Raw genomic sequence first — 25257 nt, 5'->3', positions numbered from 1 at the left:
CGTCAATATACCGAGTGTCAAAAACCGTTTGTATCTATTCTTCTTTTTTTAAATATAATTGTTAATAGCAATTTATTATTAATAATGACAATTTTATTTTATTCGCAAAAACTATACAATTGTTGGACTTAAATGCAATGATAATTGCGTGTAAATACGAAATATTAAGCTATTGATAGTACAATTGCATAATCACATAATCGTTAAATATAAAAAATCTTTCTATATTCTAGAATTCGTATAATTTATATATGCATATAAATTATATATATGTATATAAAATGCATAAGTATTACATATTTCAAAAATTATATATATAAAAAGTAATAACAGAGAGAGAGAGAGAGAGAGAGAGAAAGAGAAAAAGTTTCGAGTAAAAAATATTTTTTATATTTTTATTTTAATAATACCTTATTATTAAATTCACTAACAAAATATCCATTTTATTTTGCAAAACTATTAGTACACTGTATATACACAGAAATATGACATTATGAATTCAAATAGAAACATTTAGCAATGTCGAATGATCAATCTTTATTCAACATTTAACATTTAACCTTATTCTAATGCAGGAAATAATTTATTTCCAAACTGTTTTCTAAAAAGTATTTGACATTTATATTTAACGTCAAGTTTCAATTAATACACAACATAGACAAATTTTAATATACTGTCATTTTTTTAAATATTTCTTTTTTCTACAAGTATTTTTATAAAAATCATACAAAAATAATAATTTATTAATAAACTTATCATAAAGAGAGGATTTTGAATTTCAGGGCGAAGCTGATCATAAGATTTGCGTATAGTTTAGAATATTATTAATTTGACGAATTGCAATCACAAAAAAAAACGATCAATTAATTAAACCTTCAACATAATCGGAAAACAATTAGTGATCAAATATTAAGCTATCGAATTCTCATCAAATTTAATTGTCAACTTATCATTTGCATGCCGGTTGTAAAATATTTCAGAAAGATGTTTTTTTTTAGTACGACATATAGTATATGACATAAATAATACATATATACAAATATAAAAAAAAGAAAAATATATGTTTGTACATCTTTCTAGATAAAAAGACAATTTTGATCGGATCTATTATCTTTAAAATCTTAGAGGCATATTACAAAATTTTGCGAGAATTAATTAACGATTATTATAAACTAATTGTGTATATTTTGTCAACGATTAGGCGGGTCTTATTTTTCATTACGAAAAATAATCCGTACGTTAGAATGTCTAATTATTTCTTACAATTATAATCTTAATATCTTAATATTTTATTAAGCTTAAAAGAGCTTAATGTTTACAGAAAAACAAGGAGAAAAACGAGAGAAAATCAGAAGCATGAGGAATTAACCAGTTATGATGTACGTGATGTACTTTCATAAAATCTTTAAATAAATGCAATCTTATACTTGATTATTCAGTACTTGTTAGTCATATGTAAATACATAGATCATCACGATGACTCTGTCAAAAGCTTTTACTATTACAAAACAGAAATGACTAGAAAGTATTAATGTACAGAACATCGGTCATTTCCTCTTTTGTTATCTTACGATGCAGGCTTCAGTATATGAAAAAGTCACTATACTGTTAAATATAATTAATCAATACATATAATGTTAAACAAATATAATTAATTCGAAAATTAATCATAAAATTTTTTCTCGATACAATTTTAGAATATCAGTGATTTTTTTTACAAAATTACATTTTGTAAAAAAATTGTTATAAATATAGGAAAAGAATGAGTATTGCAAATGTGGAAAAAAGAGAAATAGATAAGATTAAGATTAAATGAAAAAGACATATAACAAAGAAGATATATATATTGGAAAAAATATATAACGAAGAACAGAAAAATTTTTTATTTTAATATTTTTTACGTATACATGTTTTACGGTGCAAGCGACGCCAAGCCGGCAAAGAATATGGATATTCATGTGGAATATTAAAGTGGAAGAGTTCAATCTATCGGATGACCTCTTTTTCTATCTAGCGATTGAAAAAAAAAAAAAGCAAAAAATAAGAGAAAAAAAGAGAACGACGAGCTGCCTTAAAAAAAGCAACACATCGATGTATACAAGCGAAAAACGATCTAGGAGGTACGAGGGAAAATCCGACTCGTGCAATCCCGAGGACGGGTTTGTCGGCGACAGCTCTCGATAGTCGCCCTACCGTCGATACACGACGCCCAATCGACTCTCGCCATGGTGTAAATTACGTTCGAGAGCAGTGTTTTCGTCGCGACTAGACACGTTTTCGTAAGACACAAGGTAAAAAAAAAATTGTTCCACTTACACAAGCGAGACACTCCTGAGGGACTGGTGAATTGAAGGGGTTCAAGTATTTTGCTCTGGTGAGACTCTACACTTCTCTCTTGCAATCGATTATGGAAAAGCTCGATTAGCAATGCTTAATATATCCTTCTGCAACATTGTAGACTTTACTACTTTCCAGTCGCAGTCTGGATAGCTCCTTAGTGGCAAAAAGTTTTCACTCCCGTCTCGGTACTTATCTCGAAAGTATGTATAGAAGGAACAAACTTTTGGAGAGTTACTTTTTCTCATTTAAATTCAATGCAATTATTGAAAAATAAAAAATAAAGAGATATATTAAATAAATAACTAAAAATATATTAATATATAAAATATATAATATAAAATACAAAATATATAAAATATAAAATAATATAATAAAAAATAAAATATTATTTAAATCAATCAGTTTGTTAAAAAGGAGGTGCTTCTAAAGTAACTTTTGATATTTTCTTTCTTATTGAAAATTCCTAAATCTATAAAGATGATTATTTGATACCGATTTGTTTTAGTATCTGCAATATAAATCTTTGATATGTCTTGGTTTTTATAAAAATAATTTTTCACTTTTGCAAATAAGACAAATAATAATAGGTTTTACTTATAATAAAAGAAAATATGAAAGACATTTTGTAATATTATCTCAAAAAAGTTTTATAAATTTTTGATAAAAACAAATTTTTAATTTCATAAACAAAATTTGTTTTTTTTAGCATAACAATATTACTGAAAAAAAAAAGAAAAAGAAATTTAATCTTCAGCCTCCTCTTGTTTTTCTATATGGATGTTTATACCACCGCAAGTGTTCCTTATAATTAAAAACAAAAAGTGTTTCACTTAACGCTAATCCACGATAAAAAAGAATTTGAATTTTTATCCTTCTATCAATTTATCGAGAAAAAATAGCGATAATAACGAAAAAAAGTAGAAATAGCAAATAATGAACAATACATATATAGACAGCAATTTGTAATATAAAATAACGATGAACCCGACCCACGTTCGTTATCTCCCACTTATATGCGCATAAAGTAGTAAAATGCACGTGGCTAGAGAGCAACAGTAAAATACGTACGCGCACCGGGTATAAACTCCAAATTTTCGTCAATTGGATTATTACAACGAGTTAGAATCGCCGAATTTGACAAAAAAAGAGAAGAGAGAGAGAGAGAGAGAGAGAGAGAGAGAGAGAGAGAGAGAGAGAGAGAGAGAGAGAGAATGCAATGTATTTACTATTTATTGTCAACATAATTAGTGTGACTTATTGCGATGTTCATTAGCACAGCGCTAGTATCATTAAAGTTCCACGAGATTACATGCCACTCACGCATTAAAACGATTCATCGCTAGAATTTAGCGAAGGAATGCACTGCAAACTTAACATTAGCGAATCTATTCAGGTTTTAATATTATATTGCACATTTGTCAATTATTTAATTGACAAATAAAAAAATAAATTTGAATCTCAAAGTACTTGTATCGATCTTTGGTCGATCTCGTACAAAGTAATGTGATATAAAATAAAATATATGATAGCTATTTGAGTTCGTAACGTGGCTTATTATTGTGTAGTATGCACTTTTGAATGATATTATGATTAAATGAGAATAACACAAAAAATAATGTGAAGGAAGTAAATCAAAAGAATAATTTGAAGGAAGAGAGAAAGGCAAAAAAAGAACAATAATTAATCATAATTAGCAAAAATATGGTAATATTAATTTTCTTTAATCAAGTAATTAATAAAATAAGCATAATAAAAGAAAGAATATGCTAATCAACATATATAAGGATAAGACTGCAATAACATGTGTGCAAAATTATCAGGTCAGTTCTTATATTCATCGAATCTTTCTTCTCTTTCATTACGATGTCAAAGAGTGATAGTGACTGATAATAGTAGGAATGATACACAGATGGATCATGATAGATTGAAATTATAATAATCAGCTATTGATTGACAAGTACATTTCGATTGATTATCGATAACCACATTGGTGCGAGTGCATACGCGCACAATGAGTTTCCGCGGAATCATATCATTATTATTAGCCACAAATAGTTAATCGGTGAATAATATCAACATCTGCAATAATCTCATAATATCAATTAATTATTATTATCAATATTAGCATGCGAGTGGTGATGCAGTATCTACAGTAAAAAAGACACATAAATTATATTTATTTTTTCATAAATAATTGAAAATCACGCAAAAACAGAAAAAACAACACTTTAATTATATGTTTTTGTATATTCATGATTTGATATTTGCAATTATTTTTTATATACACGGATCTAAAATTATCTATGGAGAAAACAAAAATAATAAGATAAGGAATAAAAAATAGAAGCATTTTTAATGTTCTCGTTTTAAAAGTTACTAAAATTAGCTATAATCTTTATTTTGAAATAAAAAAATGTGGATTAGATAGTAGCACTTGATAAACGAGAAATAATGTTTCCGCAAAGATTGAAGATTAAATTTTTCTCGTATCAGAATTTAATCAAACATTATATATAAATTTTTTTGCAAGTACGAAAAGTTCTGACGTTAAATATAATATCGATTGATTAAGAAGATAAGAGAAAATTCATTAAAGAGAATAGTGTGCACTTAAATATTTTCGGAAAAGAGAAACTGAGTTCAGCCTCTTATCTTTAAGTATAGATAAGCAAAAAAAGCATTCATAATTACAGTATTATTGAAATTGATGTCATCGAAGTGATTAAATGATCGAGTGTGATTCATTTTCGGCACAACAAAATTTGTCGATGCATCGTCGCCGGAATGAAGTTTCCCTCGCGAGCGTGTTTAGTTACCGGTGCATTAACGGCACGACCTTCCCATCGCGGAAACGAGACAACATCACAGTACAGCAGAAACACGGAAGAAAAGGCGGAATTCCGGTGTGAACCAGAATCCGGTGATAATTTGTCGCGGGATTACCATCGTCGTCCGACGGCGCGTAAAATAATAGTGCGCGTTTAATATGAAATAAATCCGAGAGGGAGGGGGAGGGGAGAGCTCTCGCTCGACGACGTATCGAGAGAAGAAATAATACCGGCGCGGCTGAAAACTGACACGATATCTATGTAATACGAAAAGGTGCTAAGTAAGAATTACTTTATCGTTCAATTTTGAAAATCTTCATTCTTTCTGTGATACGAGGAATTAACTAAAATACAGTATTTTCAGAAAAACTCTAATATGAACATCAAGAAATTTTATGTCAAGATTCATTAATGATATGTTACTTTTCTTCAATTGGAATTATATAATAGTTACGTCTATTAATAGTCATGTTTAGTATGCTGACACAATGTCTTGACAAAATCGACATTATACAATATACATTGAATGTATGATTGACTTGTTAAAGCGCATTGTATTCAATTCTAAAAGGTTACATAAAAAAAAGAAAAAAAAAAACATATTTGAAAACAATTTAATTGTTGTCAGTTGTTCTTAAATAAATTATTTTTTAATATCACCGCTGTAAACAGTTTATAAACTTATGTTTTTCAATATCGCTGTTGTATTTTTAATTTTGTTTGATTCTCGACATTAAACCTTTTTCCTTTTAGTTTCATTTTCATCTCGAGAAATCAAAAGAAATTGCACAAAATAAGATTAAAAGATAGGCAATGTGAAAAAAAGAATATATATATATATATATATATATATATATATATATATATATATTATTTGTTTGCCAAAAACTATTAGTTAGTTGCTGCATTATGACAAAGTGTCGATGTAAGCGGTATCTCTTTCTCGAATTGTTTTTGATAAGAAAATAATATGGTTATGATTTTTTACAATCTATTACTTTTCTTTTCTTTCCTTTGCCAGTTGTTTGACTTGGTCTTGCGATCTCTTGCTTTTCATGATAAAAATATAATTACAAGAAAAATGATTTGCTGATGTCACTGAAATTTAAGCAAACTCATAGAAAAAATAGAAATTTTGACTTAAAAAGTAACAGTGTATCAAATTAAAAAAGTACTTAAAAAAATAATTACAATATTTAAGTTATAAATTTTTGATATAAATGCTTTTTAGTACAATTCTGGAAGTTTTTTGGCTGCTGCATATACAAATATGTAAATTTGTTGCAACATATTTCGTCAACAAACATAGCTTAATATAAGAACGTTAAAAAAATTAATTTTGAAAAAGTTTCAATTTGACAAAATATTGCATATATTTTATTAATTACGATTAAAATTAAACTGTAGTATGATTTGTTTTAATTGCACACATTTACAATTTGGCAGTGTTACATAACAGGCATAATATCGAAGTCACGACGTAAGACAATTATATTCTTGCATAATAAACCAAAGTACAAAGTACGTGATGGCACAGTATAAATACAAAATGCGTGCTAGGTTACTGTACTATAAGACTGCACGATAATCGATTCTGATTGTCAAGTTGATACGGTTACTTTACTATATAAATTAATAAATAATATTAGTCAGACATATAACAGTGAGATTTTATTATAAAGCTAAATTCAACGAATAATATTATTATAAGCAAAGTTCGAACAAACGAAACAGTTGATCTAGCATGGATATCTTGCGACAAGTTCAATATTTATGGACAGAAAAGCTTGGTAAGAGTATGGTTTGTGTTATATTATATTAATAGCAATAACATAGTTCTTTTTTAAATAAGCTATTATAGTAACATAACTTAAAGTTTGGTGATAATTAATAAATATTTCCAATTTTCAAGGAAAAATTTATTTACAGAAAAACTTTATAAGAAACACTTTGTCATTATTAAACGTATAAATTTTTTTACAATACATAATAAAATATAAATGATATTTTATAGTTTAATATTTCCATTTTATAAAATTTTCAAAACAAATGACATATGAAATAATATGAAAATGACGAATCAAATAGACATAATATCTTAAGCATGAAATCATGTAACACATTGAGAGTATATATAATTGATAATAATAAATATTAAATTAATTTTACATAATTTTGCGGATGTAATCTCACTTGTTCAAATATTACTAGTAGTACGTCTATTATGCTCCGCACAAGTTGAAGTACGCAAAAAGTAGCATATTTAAGCTGATCGAACAATGACTGTATGGTCATTTCATGATTTGATTTCTTATAATTCTTATAATTCAATATATTATTTTAATTTTCAGATCAACGAGTAGTCGAGTTGCCTTTAATCGAATCTTCTTATTATGTGCCACTTATAATATTTGCATATCTGTATTTTGTACTCAGCTATGGGCCTCGATTTATGAAAAACCGACAACCATATTCGCTGAAAACGTTTATAAAATTATATAATATTATCCAAATTGTGCTAAACGCTTGGTTAGTTTATGACTACATCGATGCTGAGTTGTTCACAAACACATCATTAATGTGCCCCGTTGTTTTGGACTACTCCTACAATTATACTACAATGAGGGTAATAAGTTATATATAACGTAAGAAATAGATGCACAATATATCGTTGACAGGTGTCTATTTTCAAGCCTAATCATGAAAAAAACTCAATGCACATTTCTCTTTACTAAATACGACTTTGTGTCATATTTTCGTTACGATAAAATAACTTTTGATAATTAAATCTTTGACTAATTGTAAGTTTTATTTTAAAATCAATAGTACGAGAGTTAATAATAAGTAAAAAAAAAAAATAATTTTTTTCTTTTTGATGATATACACTTTTATATATCAAAATATTCTTATTTTAACAATCAAATGAATATATATACGTCAACGTAATATCATAATTGTGTTATTTCTTACTTACTATACTCATACGTATTTGTAAATTAATATATGGACATTAATTAACAATGGAACTTAATTAATACATTTAAATGTTATATTGCAGTTAAGGAACTGGCTGTGGTATTTTTTTTTGTTAAAAATCTTGGATTATGTCGAAACAGGTGTATTCATATTAAGAAAGAAAAATAATCAAGTATCTCGTTTACATTTATACCATCATGTAACTACATTAATTGTCGCATGGATCAACTTAAGATACTTAGTTATTGGTCCTACGGCACTTATCTGTTTAATTAACAGTTTCATACATGTGATAATGTACACCTACTACTTCCTAGCAGTTTGGGGACCAAAGATTCAAAAAGCTATACTACCTATGAAACAATGGATAACTATATCACAAATGGTAAATGCTCACAATTTTTCTGCACATTCTTTATGTAGCGTAGCCTGTCAGTTATATTCTCTTCAAACTATCTTCTTTGCGTTTCATGTTCAATTAATATTATTTATAAATTTCACCAATTTCTTTTATACTTGTAATTTTATATAAATATATAAATATATAAATATAAATATACATACATACATACACACATATATATATATATATATATATATATATATATATATGTATGTATGTATGTATATTTATAATATAAACAAAATATATATCAATAACTTGAATTTACACACACACAAATCCTTAATATATATATATATATATATTAAGGATTTGTGTGTGTGTAAATTCAAGTTATTGATATATGTTTTGTTTATATTATAGGTGCAGTTTGTCATAATAGGGTTGTATATGTCACAGAACTTTGTGCCAGGTTGTAAGATTGTGGAGCATTGGATTATGATATTTTACTTCGGAGATTTATTAATGAATTTCTATTTGTTTTATAATTTCTATCAAAAGGAATACAATAAACCTAAGAGAAAGGTCTTATAAAAGATATGCAAATTCCAAAAGCGTTGATTGTTGTTTCTAAGTTCGTATTGTAAATTATCAGAATCAAAGAACATTCTATTCTATTTTTTATTTATTTTCTCATTTTAATGTTATCATATGATATAAATATAAATATTATATGATAAAAAAATAATGAGAAAAGCAACGTAGAAATTTAGTTTATCGGTATTTATTAGCTAATTCACAATATGAAAAAATTTATAATATAGACATTGAATGAGAGAATTCTACGCTGGCATTTATAAATATATAAAATATATAAAACGTATGTTTAGGAATAAAAATCTGTAAATAATAATCACTAAATATTTCTTATATAAATACTGTACGTGACTGTCTCGATTTTCAGTTTAGTAACTCTGTTAGATATATCTACACTGTAATAATTATCTCTCATATATTTTTAAATTATTGTATTTATTCTATGTCTAATTATTTTCTATGTTTTGCATAAAACATTATTTTTCTATAATTATACCTAATAAATTTAAAATTATAATTATATCTAACAAATAATAAATAAATATTGTTTTATTGAATAAAAACGAACATCAAAAATTTATTTGTTATCTGATATTATCTGTTCGATCTGTTTGATCAGTAATCTATCTGACAAATTTAGATAGTTTTAGAATTATATCAACACAATAAACCCTCTTCTGATAAACATGACATATGTCAGTTTCTCATTCTTGTTAAAGAGAAATTTAATGAATTGATAGAGTGACATTTATGAGGTTTATGTGTCAATATCACTTTACTAACATATTGATAGCCGTTTTCAAATAAAAAAAATTTCGATTTGGTTCAACTTGAATTATTATATTACACTTTTATCTTCTCTCTCTAATAATATTTCAAGTGAAAAAACTCAAGGTAAAATACAGACAAAATGTTACATAACGTAAAACAATCTACACTTATTGTCAATTTTTAGTTATAAAATAAATTAACATTTTAAAAACAGGAAAAAAACAATTAACTACAATAAACTAATAAAAAAAATGAAAATTTCTTAATCCCGTAGAATATAATTAATCATAATTTAATAGTCATCTAAAATTCTGCAAGGTAGTTAAAATTTTATTTTTATTATCAAAGTGTAATGTTTTTAACTTAAGCAACTTAATAAGAACACATATCAAATATTAATGTTAATAATTTTTAATACTAATTTGTATGATGTATTATCTTGATGAAATCTTGATCTAAATCCCCTCTCTGTACATCTTATAAATTCAATTACGCAATTAGTATCTTTGACGAATGTATTTATAGCACAGTTTTGCAACGAAAATCACACATACACATGTCGAATTATACATGCCATTAACATAATACGTTAAATTTGTATAACTTTTATCATTTCTTTACAAATTATTGGAAGTTTTTATTCAATATTATTGTTCCAATTTATATAATAACATTTATTACATTTTTGTTCTATCCTAAAACAACTGCATATTTATCTTCCTTGTGTGACTTACTTTTTTTTTCATAAAGTGTATACATATATTTATATACAAATGTAAATTCCATGAAAATATAGATTATCAAGTACAAAGTTCTATCTTTTAATCATAGGTAATGGACAACTAGTAACAAGTCGGTCAAACAGAAACAAATTTAACAAATGCCTGACTTTTTAGATATAGTCGCAGTTATCATTAAAATCTCTTTAGAAACAAAATGTAAACATGCTATTTTTGATAATATTGACAATTTTCTGTATTTATCTAAAAACCATATATTTAAAAGTTATAAACAAAAATCGATGTTATTTTAATTATATATGATAAAAGAGTTTTTACAATATTTATATGTTAAATGTAAGAGAAAAACTTTGAAATCAGAACTTGAAATTCGATCGAATCTATTGTCGATTATTATCACGAGAAACTCATATTAGTCAAGCAGATACCGATAGATGATAACGACTTAGATTATTTAATTGACAGTACATAACATCGCGATTCGATCGGAGCGTTGGAAGCTTTTAGGAAAATCACAATTCGGAAGTGAAGAGTCGATGAGTACAAAGCGCAGCATTATAAAAGAAACTACGAAACCGATTTTGGACAATACTTAAATAAACTAGAATTTTATATACTCAAGTTTAATATAAATATTATATAGAAGTATATGTATAATATATAGAATTTGTTGCTGTGTGAGCAACAAATTTAGCTTATTTTTTTTCTGACAGTAAATTGTCTACAGATTATTTTAGCAGCAATACAGACAGTGTGCGACTGAAATAAGATATTACAAATGCAATCAAATAAACCTATGTCACGAGAGTGTCTGTGATATAAAAAAAAACGTGCTGCGAGTGCGACATGTCTCCAGAAAATGGACCTGCAACATTTTATGAACATTCAATATCAATGAGCAATCGCCAATTACTGAAATCAGAAGGAGAATAAACATTCATTTTGAGGGAAATGAGTTATAATTCGAGTTATAATTCGAAAATTAATAGTTTATGTTTCGTTTTAAAGTGTGTTAAGAATCGATACTTTGTCGCCACGGGCTCCGTATCGCAATATATAATAAGTGTAGCTACTACAACATAAGTCAACTAAAAAGCTTATTGCTAACATATTTTTGGCACTAAAATAATCTGTAGATAATTTACTGTCAGAAAAAAAATAAAAGATTAAATTTGTTGCTCGCCCAGAGCAACAAATTCTATACATTATATACTTTTATATAATATTTATACTAAACTGCTAACATCGAACAGCAACCATTTACAATTGAGCAGATTATATAGGTTGGATTAATATTTATTCTGTTCATATTTACTCAATCATATTTTAATTTGCCGGTTAGTAAAATATAAGCTATTTTCATATATATAAGTAAGTATTGATTGATAATTATAAACAAGTATTAACTGATATTCTGGGCCGATATTCTGTCCATTAATGCAGTAATTATATTCGATTCTCACCATACTTTAAAACGAGCAACAAAATTCAATCTCATATATTTTGATAATATAATAATTATGTACAAATTATGTTGATATTAAAAATGTGCAATAAATTTTTTTAATTGACTTATTCTGTAAGAATGTGCGTTATATAGAGTTGTTCTGCTTTCACACTTTATCTTTAATAAGACCATTATTAGCGGGCTAGTATGATATATAGAAATCTGTTTGTGGTTACTAGTTTTAAAGTGAAAGTTAATTCTGTAAACAATGTATCTTTGAAATGTATAAAAAAATTTGTTGTTCGCTTTTTGATAGTGTCTAGTAGTTTTTTGATATTGTCTACAAATTATTTTGATATTAAAAATATGCAAGCAACAAAATTTTTTTATTAACGATATTAGTCCGAGCTGCATAAGATTTACGACAATTATTGATTCTCAGCATTTTAAAACGAGCGATAAATTCAATTTCTTATATTTTCTAATAGTACATTATCTATACATTATTTTGGTATTAAAAATATATGAGCAATTCTTTTAATTACTTTTGTTTCGCACAAGAGTAGATGTGGAGCGGTCTTATTGTTAATACATATATGTAATGTATAGTGTATAGTATTATTATTAAATAATATAATTTTTTTCATTTTATTTTAAAGCAACAAATTTCAGTGTAATTAATTTTTTTATTCAAGCATTTTATATTTTTTTTATTATAAGGGCTAACTAATGTGGAGCCACTTTGAACGTAAATTCCTAAACAATTTGAAAAAAATTTGGACTACGGCAAAAAATTAGTACATAATTAAATTATTTGGTAGACTTTGAAAAAAAATACTATTTATTATAACAGAAAAACACGTTTTAAGTGTTTGGAATGTATTAATATTTATCTTGGAAGTGCAAAGTATCAACGCATATTAATATTCAATATTAATATTCAAATAGTGCAATGTAGAATTCATATTATCAGCAAAGTGACTATAGAAACAGCAGGATTTATTTAGTGTTAATAAATATCAGAGGCGATCGTAACTAGTGGCGCTCATAATTTAAAAAAAAGACATACTGTACAATATTAACTGTATACTTTTTTTTTACAATGGAGGAAATTTATAAGTGTTTACTTATAAAGTCTGGTAAGTAAATTTATCTTTTTAACCGAATTAATGCGCATCTCTCTTAAGATGCTAGAAAAGAATGACACATTAGTTATAAATAAACAATCTGTATTAACAGGAGTTTGTGCCATTATTATACAGTTTCCAAGTAAAAGTTTGTTATAATTTTAGTATTTAATAAATCAAAATGTTTCGTCAACATTTTATAATATATATGTCACACAACATTTTTAATAATATACATTTAAAACACAAAAATTCAACAATTAAAGAAAATGTGACATATAAAAATTAAATATAGGATGAGTCACAAAAACCTGATGAATGACTATTACCGAATTCAAGGCCAATATACAGAAAAAAATTACAAGTATACCAGCAACATGGTACAAACAGCGATACAAATTTGCGTGATAGACTATTAGAACAAGAATAAATGTAGGGGACATTTGACAAATATAAAAAATTTCTGTTTGATTTAAAAAATTAGTGAGATAGTAATATACTCAAATGCCATTCTATATTCTATTGTAACCTCAAGAAATAAATAAATATATATATATATATATATATATATATATTTAAGTAATATTTAAAAAGCATCAGGTTTCTAAGACTTATATAATAGAAAGTTTAAATTATCACGCTTTTTTACTTGAAAAAAAAAATCTAGATTGTTTCTTTAAAATACAAATGTTTAAATTTGACAAGTCTGTTGCCTTTGCGTTACAAAGTGTGATCCTAAAAACAAGCCAAAAATCGCCTGTTTTTTCACCCTCGAATTCGTACTTAAATTTGATGCTAAATGATAGCTTAGCATGAGACATTAATTCTCTGCGATTTTCAAATTAAACCCACTTTTTATTGCTTAGATATGAGGAGTCAAAATTGTCATTACACATCAACTGACAAGAAAAGGTATGGAAGTGTCCCGCTCCAATTTTAAAGCGCTTTGAATATGTTGTCTAGGTCAAAATAAGAGACGCGTATTTTTTTATACGTGCTTGTTCGGCCGTTAAGAGAGTAAAACTCTCTTGAGAAAAATCGGTTTTTATATTTCAGCGCAAATACTGTCGAAACGATAAAAGATATAAAAAAAGTTTCGAATAAAAATCTTATGGTTTTAAGTGTACTTTAAAATTGCATAATCAGATTTTTCGAAAATGTCATATTTTTCGAAATCTCCTCTCCCCCTTCAATTTTTGAAAAATTTAAATCAAAATTCAAGGGTGAAAAAACAGGCGATTTTTGGGATCACTCTTTCTTATATTTATCTAAAAGTTGATGCAAAAAAAGCATAATATTAAAATACTTAACTAATTATCATATACATTATAGTTTACATGAATAAAAAAGCTTTCCATTCTTAACTTTTATTATAAAAAATTGATGTACAATGTATATTTAATTCAAAAACTATATTGTTTTTTTACAGTCCCACTAACTCGTGAATGGATATTGATATCGTCACCATTTCCATTAATACTTATAATTTTTGGATATTTATATTTTATTCTATATGCTGGTCCACGCTATATGCAAAATCGACCGCCGTATAAATTGAAAACCTTTATAATGCTTTATAACTTAATCCAAATTTTAGCAAACATATGGATGGTAAAAGAACATATATCTTTTGGTTGGTTTTCAACATTTGACTTAACATGTTCATCATTTTCATACTCAACTCCGGATTTTCCCAATACGATTAAAGTATATATTCACAATTTATAATAATTATCATTAGTTATCGATAAAGTGTTTTAAAAAAAATAAAATTGTAAATAACTTTAAAATATAAATTTTACAAGTTGCAGTAGCATTAATTTCGAAAAAAATCAAAAGGGTATTTAAGAAAATATTATATTAATAATTATCTGGCAGATACCTAAATTAGCACAAAAAAATAATTATTTAATATAACAGTATATTTATAACTTATTCGATTAATATATATCAAGAGATGTCATCAAAGTCTTGGAAGAAGTATGATTTATTTCACATTTAACTATAATTATTTTATTTTGAAATCCAGTTTTTTGGTTCGTTAATCGATAATATATAGGCGATATTTTTTTATTTCTTTAATAGCACTTTGTATGCTTCGTATTATCAAAGTTGTGTTTTAGATCTTCAATTGTATATGGTGGCTACTTTTATTGAAAGTATTCGATCTCGTTGAAACCTGTGTATTTGTGTTGAGAAAGAAACAGAACCAGGTTTCTAAATTACACGTGTACCATCATGTATCTAATATATTCTTCAGCTGGATTTATTTAAAATACGTTCTAGAAGAGAAGGCAACAATTATTTCTATGGTTAATTGTGCCGTGCATGTAATCATGTATATATATTATTTTATCTCTACAAATAGAAAATATCGACAAATAATATCTCCTCTGAAACCTTTTATAACTAGAATACAAATGGTAATTTCTATTAAATTTTATAATAAAGCTTTACGCACGCACGCACGCACGCACGCACGCACACACACGCACACACACGCACACACACGCACACACGCACACACACACACACACACACACGCGCGCGCGCGCGCACACACGCACACGCACACGCACACGCACACGCACACGCACACAAATCCTTAATATATATATATAAACTTTTGTGATAAAAATATATCGTGAAAAAAACAGTTTCCAATTTCTTTTTTTGAAAAATACTTGAATTACTGCACGCAAAGTGCAAAAAAATGATGATTTAAAGAAAATATGAAAGATTGTTATTCCAAGAATCAAAACAAGTATATCTCATGTCTCATAGTATTTCAGGAGATGCAGGATCAAATAATTAAAAAAATGCATGGTGTATATGTTTCAACTATTAAGACCAATTTAGATGAAAATTTAAAGATGAAGATTTGGTAAAATTATTAAAAAATTATTGGACCTAATCTACGATCGAAGTTTGAGAAATTTACAAAACTGCCATAGTTTTATTCTAGCTGAAAGCATAGTATAAAAAAAAAGTTTTAAAACTAATCGAAAAAAATGTATACCGTTAGATGTATTGCATGTCGATCACTTATCACAATTAAGTTTTATCATTGTATGTTTGTAATGATAGACGGCTTTTCGAAGTTTACCCAGCTATATGACGAAGTCAGCGAGTATGATTAAAATTCTGGGATACCTGCAAAAGCAAGCAGAATATTTTGTAACGCAAAACGAATCATTATAAATTAAACTGCCTTTACCTCCAAAGATTTCGAGGAATACTGCAAAACAGAAGATATAGAGCAATTATTAATCACAATAAAGCTTATTGTTAGAAGAAATAGAAGAAGTAAAACGTGTAAATTATATGCTCTCTTATTCTTTCATTGATAAAGTTGGTCTCTCCAAAAGCCAATGAATGGTATAAACATCTTGCTGTATCTCAGCAAGTTCTAAATATGCTAATTCATCAAAGTTAAGACATCACTATTCCATTTATAATTTGGAACACATTGAGAGATTATGAGATATTAAGCAAATGCTGAAAAAAAATAGTTTTCATTCTTCTAAATCTCTTGTGGCGAATTGAACGCCTAAAAAAATACACAAAAATATAATGCAAAAATGAATACACTAACAAGGACTATTATAAACATAAAATAACTAAAAATTATCACAACAACAAAGATCTTACAGTTATAAAAAGCACACAACAATGTCCTGACCAGAAATTGACAAACTAACTTTTAAAGCCATATTAAGTAACAAAAGTACTTTGCAAAAATCAATATCTTGTCCATAAGATAGGCAAATAAGGAGGATCTTTACATGTGTAATGACTACTTCTGATCTCATCAAACCAAATGGATCAATAAAGATAATTAATCTGAAAAGAAAAAGATAATCAAAATCATTCGACGGTATAGAATGACCAAGTTTGTAGAAAGCATTATCTAAATTCCATATGTATATCGCCTTTTATTGTAATTAATTGTTATTAATTATTTTTACAAGTGGATAAAAAAAAGAAAAGTACACAGCAATTCAAATTTGTATTACTTAAAAAAAGAAATTGGAGACTGTTCTTTGCGCAATAAATATATTTTTCTCACATTATAATAATTAATATTACTTTTCACCTATACATATATTTTTTAATTATTTCGACATTTCGATTTCAGTGGTATAATGCATATTTGTATCATTTTTGTTCTTCTGTTTGCGAAATTAGGTGCAGTTTATTGCCATGATAATATGCGTGCTACATGCTTGGAATCCAAATTGTCACATGCAATTTGAATGCAGTACTTCGATAGCTTTTATCTTCATTATAAATTTACTAATATTTCTTTACTTATTTTATGATTTTTATAAAAAAAGTTATACTAATACATCTAAGAAGGACTAAGATTAATTATTCTTCTTTTTAGATACTTATATTATACGTTAATGTAAAGATGTAATGTTAAATTTAAAAAAAAAAACGTAATAGTTTATTATGTTATTATATATAGAAAAACTATTATCATATATTGATAAAATAATTTGAATTGCCAGTGATGAAAATTAATAAAAAAGATAGTAAGTAATCGACTAAACTGGCCAATATGCTTGTTAGATGTTTTTATTCAGTGTTCGATGTACAAACGACGTTTCGGTTTAGGTCCTTATCAAGTCTTAAAATTATCACAACACCGGTTAGGAATAAAAATTCGAACGTCACATTTACACGTCAGATATTAGACTGTTATTATCATATAATTTGTTAAGTAAATTTATGTCTCATATATATATATATATATATATATATATGTAAAAATTTATGTATACATTTTGAGCTTTGGATATTAAATTAATTTTTATAAGAAAAATTAATGTATCTAAGGACTATTCTTCCTCTTATATATGTAACTTTTAAATTGAGCATATCATTAATGTTGTATTATTAATATATATACAAATTAAACATTTTATATGCACATATATAGTAGCACAAATGTTGCTAAATAAATAACTTTTTAAAATGTATATATAATATAATATATAATTATTTTATCTTAACATGCGTACAAACATATAAAGATACAATGTCAAATTTTAGAAAAATGTAAAAGCTAAAAAACTATTATCACATAATATTTGTTAAGCAGATTTATTACTATATATATATATATATATATATATATATATATATATATTAAAAATTTGTGTACACATTTTAAATTTATCAATTTTGATATTAGATTCCATATTTAATCATAAATATCTTATCAATCATAGTTAACACGTTTAAAATATTTGGAATGTATTAGTATTAATATTCGAAGTGTAAAGTATTCAATGCATTAATATTAATATCTAAATATAAAGTGAAATAACGTTCATATCATCAGTAAAATAACTATATAGAAACGACATGATCTATTTATTTGTTAATAAATACAGAGACGATCGTAATTATTGGCGCTCAAAGTTGCGTGATAGACTATTAGAGCAATTTAGGATAAATAAAGAAGACATTTGATAAATTCCTTTTTAATTTAAAAATTTTTAAATTAATTAAAAATTCCTTTTTAATTTACAAAATGCATAAAATTAAGTAATATACACAAATGACATTCTACATTCTATTGTTGTCTCACAAGAAATAATATTTAAATAATTCCATTTATTTATTTCATTTTGAAAATCATCAGGTTTCTCTGATCTATATAATAGAAAGTTTGAATTATCACGCTATTTTTTACTTAAAATAAATCCAGATTGTTTCTTTAAAATATAAATGTTTATATTTGAAAAGTTTGATGCCTTTACGATATAAATTTCTTATATTAATGTAAAAGTTGATGCAAATAGACGCAAAATTATAATTATCATATACTACAACGTATATTAATGAAAAAGTTCTCCACTCTTAAATTTTAATATATTAAAAAATTAGTGCACAATGTATATTTTAATTCAAAAACTATATTGTTTTTTCTTACAGTTCCACTAACTCGCGAATGGACCCTGATATCGTCACTATTTCCATTAATGTTCATAATTTTTGGATATTTGTATTTTGTTCTATATGCTGGTACACGCTATATGCAAAATCGACCGCCGTATAAATTGAAAACCTTTATAATGCTTTATAACTTAATCCAAATTTTAACAAACTTATGGATAGTAAAAGAACATAAATCTTTTGGTTGTTTTTCAACATACGGCATAACATGTTCATTATTTCCATACTCAACTTCGGATTCTCTCAATGCGATTAAAATATATATTCACAATTTATAATAATTATTATTGGTTATCGATAAAGTGTTTTAAAAAAAATAAAGTTATAAATAACTAAAATATAAGTTTTACGAATTGCAGCACCATTAATTTCGAAAAAATCAACACAATGTGTTTCAATGTATAGTGTATAGTATTTATTAAATAATATATTTTTTCATTTTATTTTAAAACAAGATAGCAACAAATTCTAGTATAATTAACTTTTTTATTCAAGCATTCTATTTTTTTTTCTAAGGACTAATTAATGTCAAACCACTTGAACGTAAATTCCTGAACAATTTGAGCAAAAAATTTGGATTACGGCTAAATATTATTGCAAAATTAAAACATAATTAAATTATTTGACAGACACGACTTTGAAAAAGAAAAAAATGCTATTCATTATAGCAGAAAAACGCGTTTGAAATGTTTGGAATGTATTAATATTAATCTTGAAAGTGCAAAGTATCGATGCATTAATATTAATATATGAATAGGAAATGAAATGCAATGTTCATATCAGCAAGATGACTATTAAAAAATAAAAACGACATAATCAATTTAGTGTTAACTAAGAATAGTGGAGAATTGTAACTATTGGTACTCAAAGCTAAAGAAATACATACCGTGCAATACTAACTGTATACTTTTTTTTATAATGGAAGAAATTTACAAATGTTTATTTATTAAGTCTGGTAAGTAATTTTATCTTTTTCACCAAATTAATGCGCTTGTCATTTAAGATACTAAAAAAGAATAATTTGTATTAGTTATAAATAAAAGATTTCTATATTAATAGGAGTTTGTGCTGTTATTATCTAGTTTCAGAGTTAAAAGTTTGTTATATTTTTGACATTTAATAAATCAAAATAGTTTACTAATATTTTATAATATAGATATCAACATTCTTAATGATATACACTTAAAAAACAAAAATTCAACAATTAAAGAAAATGTAACATAAAAAAGTTAAATATAAGGTGACTCACAGAAACTTGACAATTTTCAAAATGAAATAATAACTTAAATATTTATTTCTTCAGGTAACGATAGCACGTAGAAAGCTATTTGAGTATCTTGCATGACCTTATATATTTTTTAATTAAAAAAATTTTTTTCACATTTATCAAATGTCTCCTACATTTTTCCTAGATTGCTCTAATTTATCACGAAGATTTGTATCACTATTTACACTATGTTGTCTAGTATACCTGTAATTTTTTTCTGTATATTAAAAAAGCGTCAAAGCCAATATACACAAAACAATTATAATGCTAGAAATAAATATTTAAATTATATTTTATTTATTTATTTCATTTTAAAAATCGTCACGTTTCTGTGACTCACGTTATATAATAGAAAGTTTGAATTATCACGCTGCTTATTTACCTGAAAAATAAAAAATTTAGATTGTTTTTTAAAATACAAACATTTAAATATGACAAGTTTGTTGTTCTCTTTGCAATACAAATTTCTTATAATTATCTAAATATTAATGCAAAAAGGCCCAATAGTAAAATAATAATTACTATGTAACAATTACTATCTCGCGTATATAAATGAAAGAGCTTTCTGCTCTTAAATTTTATGTAAAAAATTGCACAAGGTATATTTTATTTTATTTTTTAATAACTATGCTGTTCTTTTTTACAGCTCCATTAACTCGTGAATGGATACTGATTTCGTCACCATTTCCATTAATGCTCATAATTTTTGGATATCTGTATTTTGTTCTATATGCTGGTCCACGCTATATGCAAAATCGACCGCCGTATAAATTGAAAAACTTTATAATGGTTTATAACATAATTCAAATTTTAGCAAACATATGGATAGTAAAAGAACATCTATCTTTTGGTTGGTTTTCAACATACGGGATAACATGTTCATTAAGTCCATCAAATCCGAATTCTCCCAATGCGATTAAAGTATGTATTCATAATCTATAATAATTATCATTAGTTATTGATAAAGTGTCTTAAAAAAATAAAGTTATAAATATTATTTTAAATTTTATTTTAAAATATTATATTAATAATTATCTGACAGATAAATTAGCACAAAAAAAACATTATTTAATATAATAGTATATTTATAATTTATTCAATTAATATATATCGGGAGATGTGATCAAAGTCTTTGAAGACATATGATTTATTTCACATTTAATCAATTTATAATTATTGTTATATTTATAATTATTGTGAAATTCCATCTTTTCGTTCGTTATTATCGATAACTATATAGCCTACATTTTTTATGTCTTTAATAGCACTTTGTATACTTCGTATTATCAAAGTTGTGTTTTAGATTTTCAATTGTGTGTGGTGGATACTTTTATTGAAAATATTCGATCTCGTTGAAACCTGCGTATTTGTGTTGAGAAAGAAACAGAACCAGGTTTCTAAATTACACGTGTACCATCATGTATCTAATATATTCTTCGCCTGGATTTATTTAAAATACATTCTAGAAGAGAAGGCAACATTTATTTCTATGGTTAATTGTGCCGTGCATGTAATCATGTATATATATTATTTCATCTCTACAAATAGAAAATATCGACAAATAATATCTCCTCTGAAACCTTTTATAACTAGAATACAAATGGTAAGTCCCATTATAATATGTAATATATTAAAACTTTTTTTTTTGTGCGCGCGTACACGCACGCACAAACACACAATCTTAATATAAATCAATGTGTGTGTGTATCTTGTGGTAAAATTTATGTATATAAATCTTTGTGGTAAAAATATATTTATTGCAAGAAGAGCAGTTTCTAATATCTTTTTTTTTTTGAGAAATACTTGAACAGCTGCGCTCAAAGTACAAAGTACAAAAGAAAATGACAATTTGGAAAAATTACGAAAATTAGCTCAGCAAGGATAATTTTCAAATTTGTTGAAACTTAGGAGATTGTTATTCCAAGAAATAAAATATAGTTGTGTATCTCACAGTACCTTGGAAGACGCAGAATCAAATCATAAAAAAAAATGCACAAGTAAACAACATTTTTTAATCAAGACTGATTTGGATAAGAATTTGAAAATAAAGATTTGATAAAAGTCAATTATTAAAAAATTATTAGATATCTAATCTATAATCGAAGATTGAGAAATTGACTGCCACAATTGTATTCTAACTGAAAGAAAGCACGGAAGGCAAATAAAAAAGGGTGGTTTTTAAAATTCAATCAAAAAAGGATGCATACTGTTAAATATATGAATGTCGATCACCATTTTTATCTTTTAATCACTATATGTTTGATAAACGCATTCTCGAAGTTTCTCTAGTTGTATGCCACAAAGTCAGCGAGTATGATCGAATACCTGCAAAAGCAAGCAGTGACATTTTGTAACGCAAGAAAAAATTACTTTAATTTAAAGAACTATCCTTAACTCAAAAGATTTCGAGGAATACTACAAAGCCAAAGATATATAGCATTTACTAATCACAACAGAGCGCCATTTAGAAAACATATCGTCCTTAATTATAATTAAGTATTGTCAATTATCTTTACACATGAAATAGGGTTTCACACAAAAAGTACACAGCAATTCAAGTTAGTATTACATAAGAAAATAAATTAGAGACTGTTCTTTACGCGATAAATATATTTTTTCACATTATAATAACTAATATTATTTTTCATCTATACATACCTATATTTTAATTATTTATATCATTTTTGTTTTTCTGTTTGCAAAATTAGGTGCAGTTTATTGCCATGATAATATTCGTGCTACAAGTTTGGGATCCAAATTGTCACGTACCAAAAAACATTCAATGCGCTACTTTGCTAGCTTTTATCTTCATTATAAATTTACTAATATTTTTTTACTTATTTTATGATTTTTATAAAAAAAGTTACACTAATGTATCTAAGAAGGACTAAGATTAAATATTCCTCTTCTTAGATATTTATATTATATGATAATGTAACTTTTACTTATAAATTGAGCATAATATGAATGTAATATTATTAATATATAAATTAAGTATTTTATATATATATGTATAATTTTATATATATATATATATATATATATATAAATGTTGCTAAATAAATAGTATGTATAATATATAATTATTTTATTTTATTTTGAAATGTGTGCAAATTTATACAGATATAATGTTAAATTTTAAAAAAATGGGATAAATGAGAAAAATATTATTATTATTTAGTATTATAATTTGTTAAGAAGATTCATATTATATATTATATATTAAATATATATATATGTAATGTATATATAAAAATTTATATGTATATACATTTTGAACATTATAATTTGGACATTAAATTTGTATTCAGCAACCTGAAAAAACTCTTGTATTCAATGATCTTATTCATAACCTTTTCGGAACAGACTCAATATTTAATTATAAATATTTTATGATCAATAGTCAACACAAAAAAATTTCTTTTTAGGATTGACAGTTCTAATAACATATGCAACTTTGATTGTAATATAATTTCTTTAATATCGTAACAATTGTAATAATATCTTAAAATAATCTTTTTCGTAACTTAAATCGCAACTTTATAATTGTGATATAATGAAAACGAGGTCGTATTCATTGTCAGCATTACAAAGCCTACGGAAAATGGTTATATAAATATACAGGGTGTCCTGTAATTGATGAAAAACTTATTAATGGCAGATTCTTGAAATCATTTGGAGATGATTTTTCCTCAGTGAAATGTCGAGCTATCAATAATTTCCAAATTATAAACGATTAAAAAAAGGCGCTTTTCGCAAACTAAACTTTTTGGAGTTAAAAATTACCAAAACTACGTTCTTTAGTTAATTTTAAATAGTTTACTCTGATAGAATTTAATTTAAGGCTTAATTGCAAAGATATATAATGACAAAAGTTGGAAACTTGCAAAAAGTGATGACGTCCCCCGATATTTTTACTGAGGAAAAATCGACTCCAAATGATCTTAAGAATCTGCCATTAACAGGTTTTTCACTAATTTCAGAACATCCTTTATGTTTATATACATAGATATAAATTTTTGCAAAAGTCCAAACAGTTTCAAATTCTGACATTTATATTAATTCCGCCATTTTACATTTGTAAATTTTGAATTTTGACATGAGATTTACATATTCAGCGATCTATAAAAATATTTTCAAGCTAACGTTGAATTCATTTAACTTTGTAAAACCATTCAGTTACGTTATACATGCGTCACTTATGTCTTCCTATTTATGTGATATTATAGACTAACGTAATATAATAGATTTTGTAACATAAATATGTTCACTATTAAATTGATAAATTTTAATTATCGCTTACTAATTATTACCAAAATTCAATGTATTATTTTTATATAATCTCAGTAAATTCTATTTAAGAAACTTTTAAAAGGTTTGCATCTGGTTTTTGACAGCGATTGTTATATATCGTCTCTACACATGTACTTCTCCGTGTCTATTGTTTTCGCCAACTAACGGCACAACAGTCAAGGTGATGTCTGACAACGACAAAATGTGACAGCGCGTTTCTACAACATAACGCGCTGTCATAGTTTAGTTTCCAGAGACACGATAGAAATGAGGAAACTCAAAGTTCTTTTCTCTAGCATAGCAATTGATTAATAAAATAAATAGTTGGTGGTCGCGAAATGAACGATCGAGGGCACATTTTGATCGTATACATTACTCATTGTAATAGGACACATTCCTAATAGCATAACAGTAATATTGAGGTTTCATAGGAGTTCTAATTATTCAAAAATATTGGAAATTGTACTTTCGGTTAATCTCAGGTTGAACGACATGGTAATTTTACAAGACGTATTTATATCAGATAATTTGCTGTTTCTATTATTCGTAAACAAAATCGTA

At 25.9% G+C, this 25257-nt stretch overlaps 3 protein-coding genes across 5 annotated transcripts in view; 2 read left to right on the top strand and 1 right to left on the bottom strand.

Moving 5' to 3' along the window:
* Positions 1 to 25257, bottom strand: part of LOC140663681 (disks large homolog 1-like) — a 265116-nt gene that overhangs the window by 102398 nt on the left and 137461 nt on the right. The window lies entirely within an intron of this gene.
* LOC140663678 (very long chain fatty acid elongase 4-like) lies at positions 6529 to 9411 on the top strand. Its single transcript, XM_072888033.1, has 4 exons — positions 6529 to 6958; positions 7520 to 7794; positions 8227 to 8529; positions 8911 to 9411. The coding sequence occupies exons 1-4, from the start codon at positions 6913 to 6915 to the stop codon at positions 9079 to 9081; spliced, it is 795 nt and encodes a 264-aa protein (XP_072744134.1). The 5' UTR covers positions 6529 to 6912; the 3' UTR covers positions 9082 to 9411.
* LOC140663677 (very long chain fatty acid elongase AAEL008004-like) lies at positions 13005 to 23367 on the top strand. 3 transcript variants are annotated; one of them, XM_072888031.1, is made up of 4 exons: positions 13005 to 13181; positions 14599 to 14876; positions 15293 to 15592; positions 17358 to 18108. In XM_072888031.1, the coding sequence occupies exons 1-4, from the start codon at positions 13145 to 13147 to the stop codon at positions 17532 to 17534; spliced, it is 792 nt and encodes a 263-aa protein (XP_072744132.1). In that variant the 5' UTR covers positions 13005 to 13144; the 3' UTR covers positions 17535 to 18108. The 3 variants fall into 3 exon arrangements, with proteins under 3 accessions (XP_072744132.1, XP_072744131.1, XP_072744130.1); XM_072888030.1 differs by lacking the exons at positions 14599 to 14876; positions 15293 to 15592; positions 17358 to 18108 and adding exons at positions 21050 to 21324; positions 21707 to 22006; positions 23112 to 23367 and having other exon boundaries at positions 13037 to 13181; XM_072888029.1 differs by lacking the exons at positions 13005 to 13181; positions 14599 to 14876; positions 15293 to 15592; positions 17358 to 18108 and adding exons at positions 19609 to 20091; positions 21050 to 21324; positions 21707 to 22006; positions 23112 to 23364.

The sequence above is a fragment of the Anoplolepis gracilipes genome, chromosome 3 (assembly GCF_047496725.1).
Source record: "Anoplolepis gracilipes chromosome 3, ASM4749672v1, whole genome shotgun sequence".
NCBI classification, from domain to species: domain Eukaryota; kingdom Metazoa; phylum Arthropoda; class Insecta; order Hymenoptera; family Formicidae; genus Anoplolepis; species Anoplolepis gracilipes.
This window is presented reverse-complemented; position numbering and strand designations above follow the sequence as displayed.

Excerpts from the sequence above, each read along its gene's own strand:
- LOC140663678 (XM_072888033.1), top strand. The coding sequence starts at position 6,913 with ATGGATATCTTGCGACAAGTTCAATATTTATGGACAGAAAAGCTTG. Across the intron at positions 6,959-7,519 it reads TTTATGGACAGAAAAGCTTG|ATCAACGAGTAGTCGAGTTG; the intron begins GTAAGAGTATGG and ends TTTAATTTTCAG. Across the intron at positions 8,530-8,910 it reads GGATAACTATATCACAAATG|GTGCAGTTTGTCATAATAGG; the intron begins GTAAATGCTCAC and ends TTTATATTATAG.
- LOC140663677 (XM_072888030.1), top strand. The coding sequence starts at position 13,145 with ATGGAGGAAATTTATAAGTGTTTACTTATAAAGTCTG. Across the intron at positions 21,325-21,706 it reads ATTCTCCCAATGCGATTAAA|ATTTTCAATTGTGTGTGGTG; the intron begins GTATGTATTCAT and ends GTTGTGTTTTAG. Across the intron at positions 22,007-23,111 it reads TTATAACTAGAATACAAATG|GTGCAGTTTATTGCCATGAT; the intron begins GTAAGTCCCATT and ends TTGCAAAATTAG.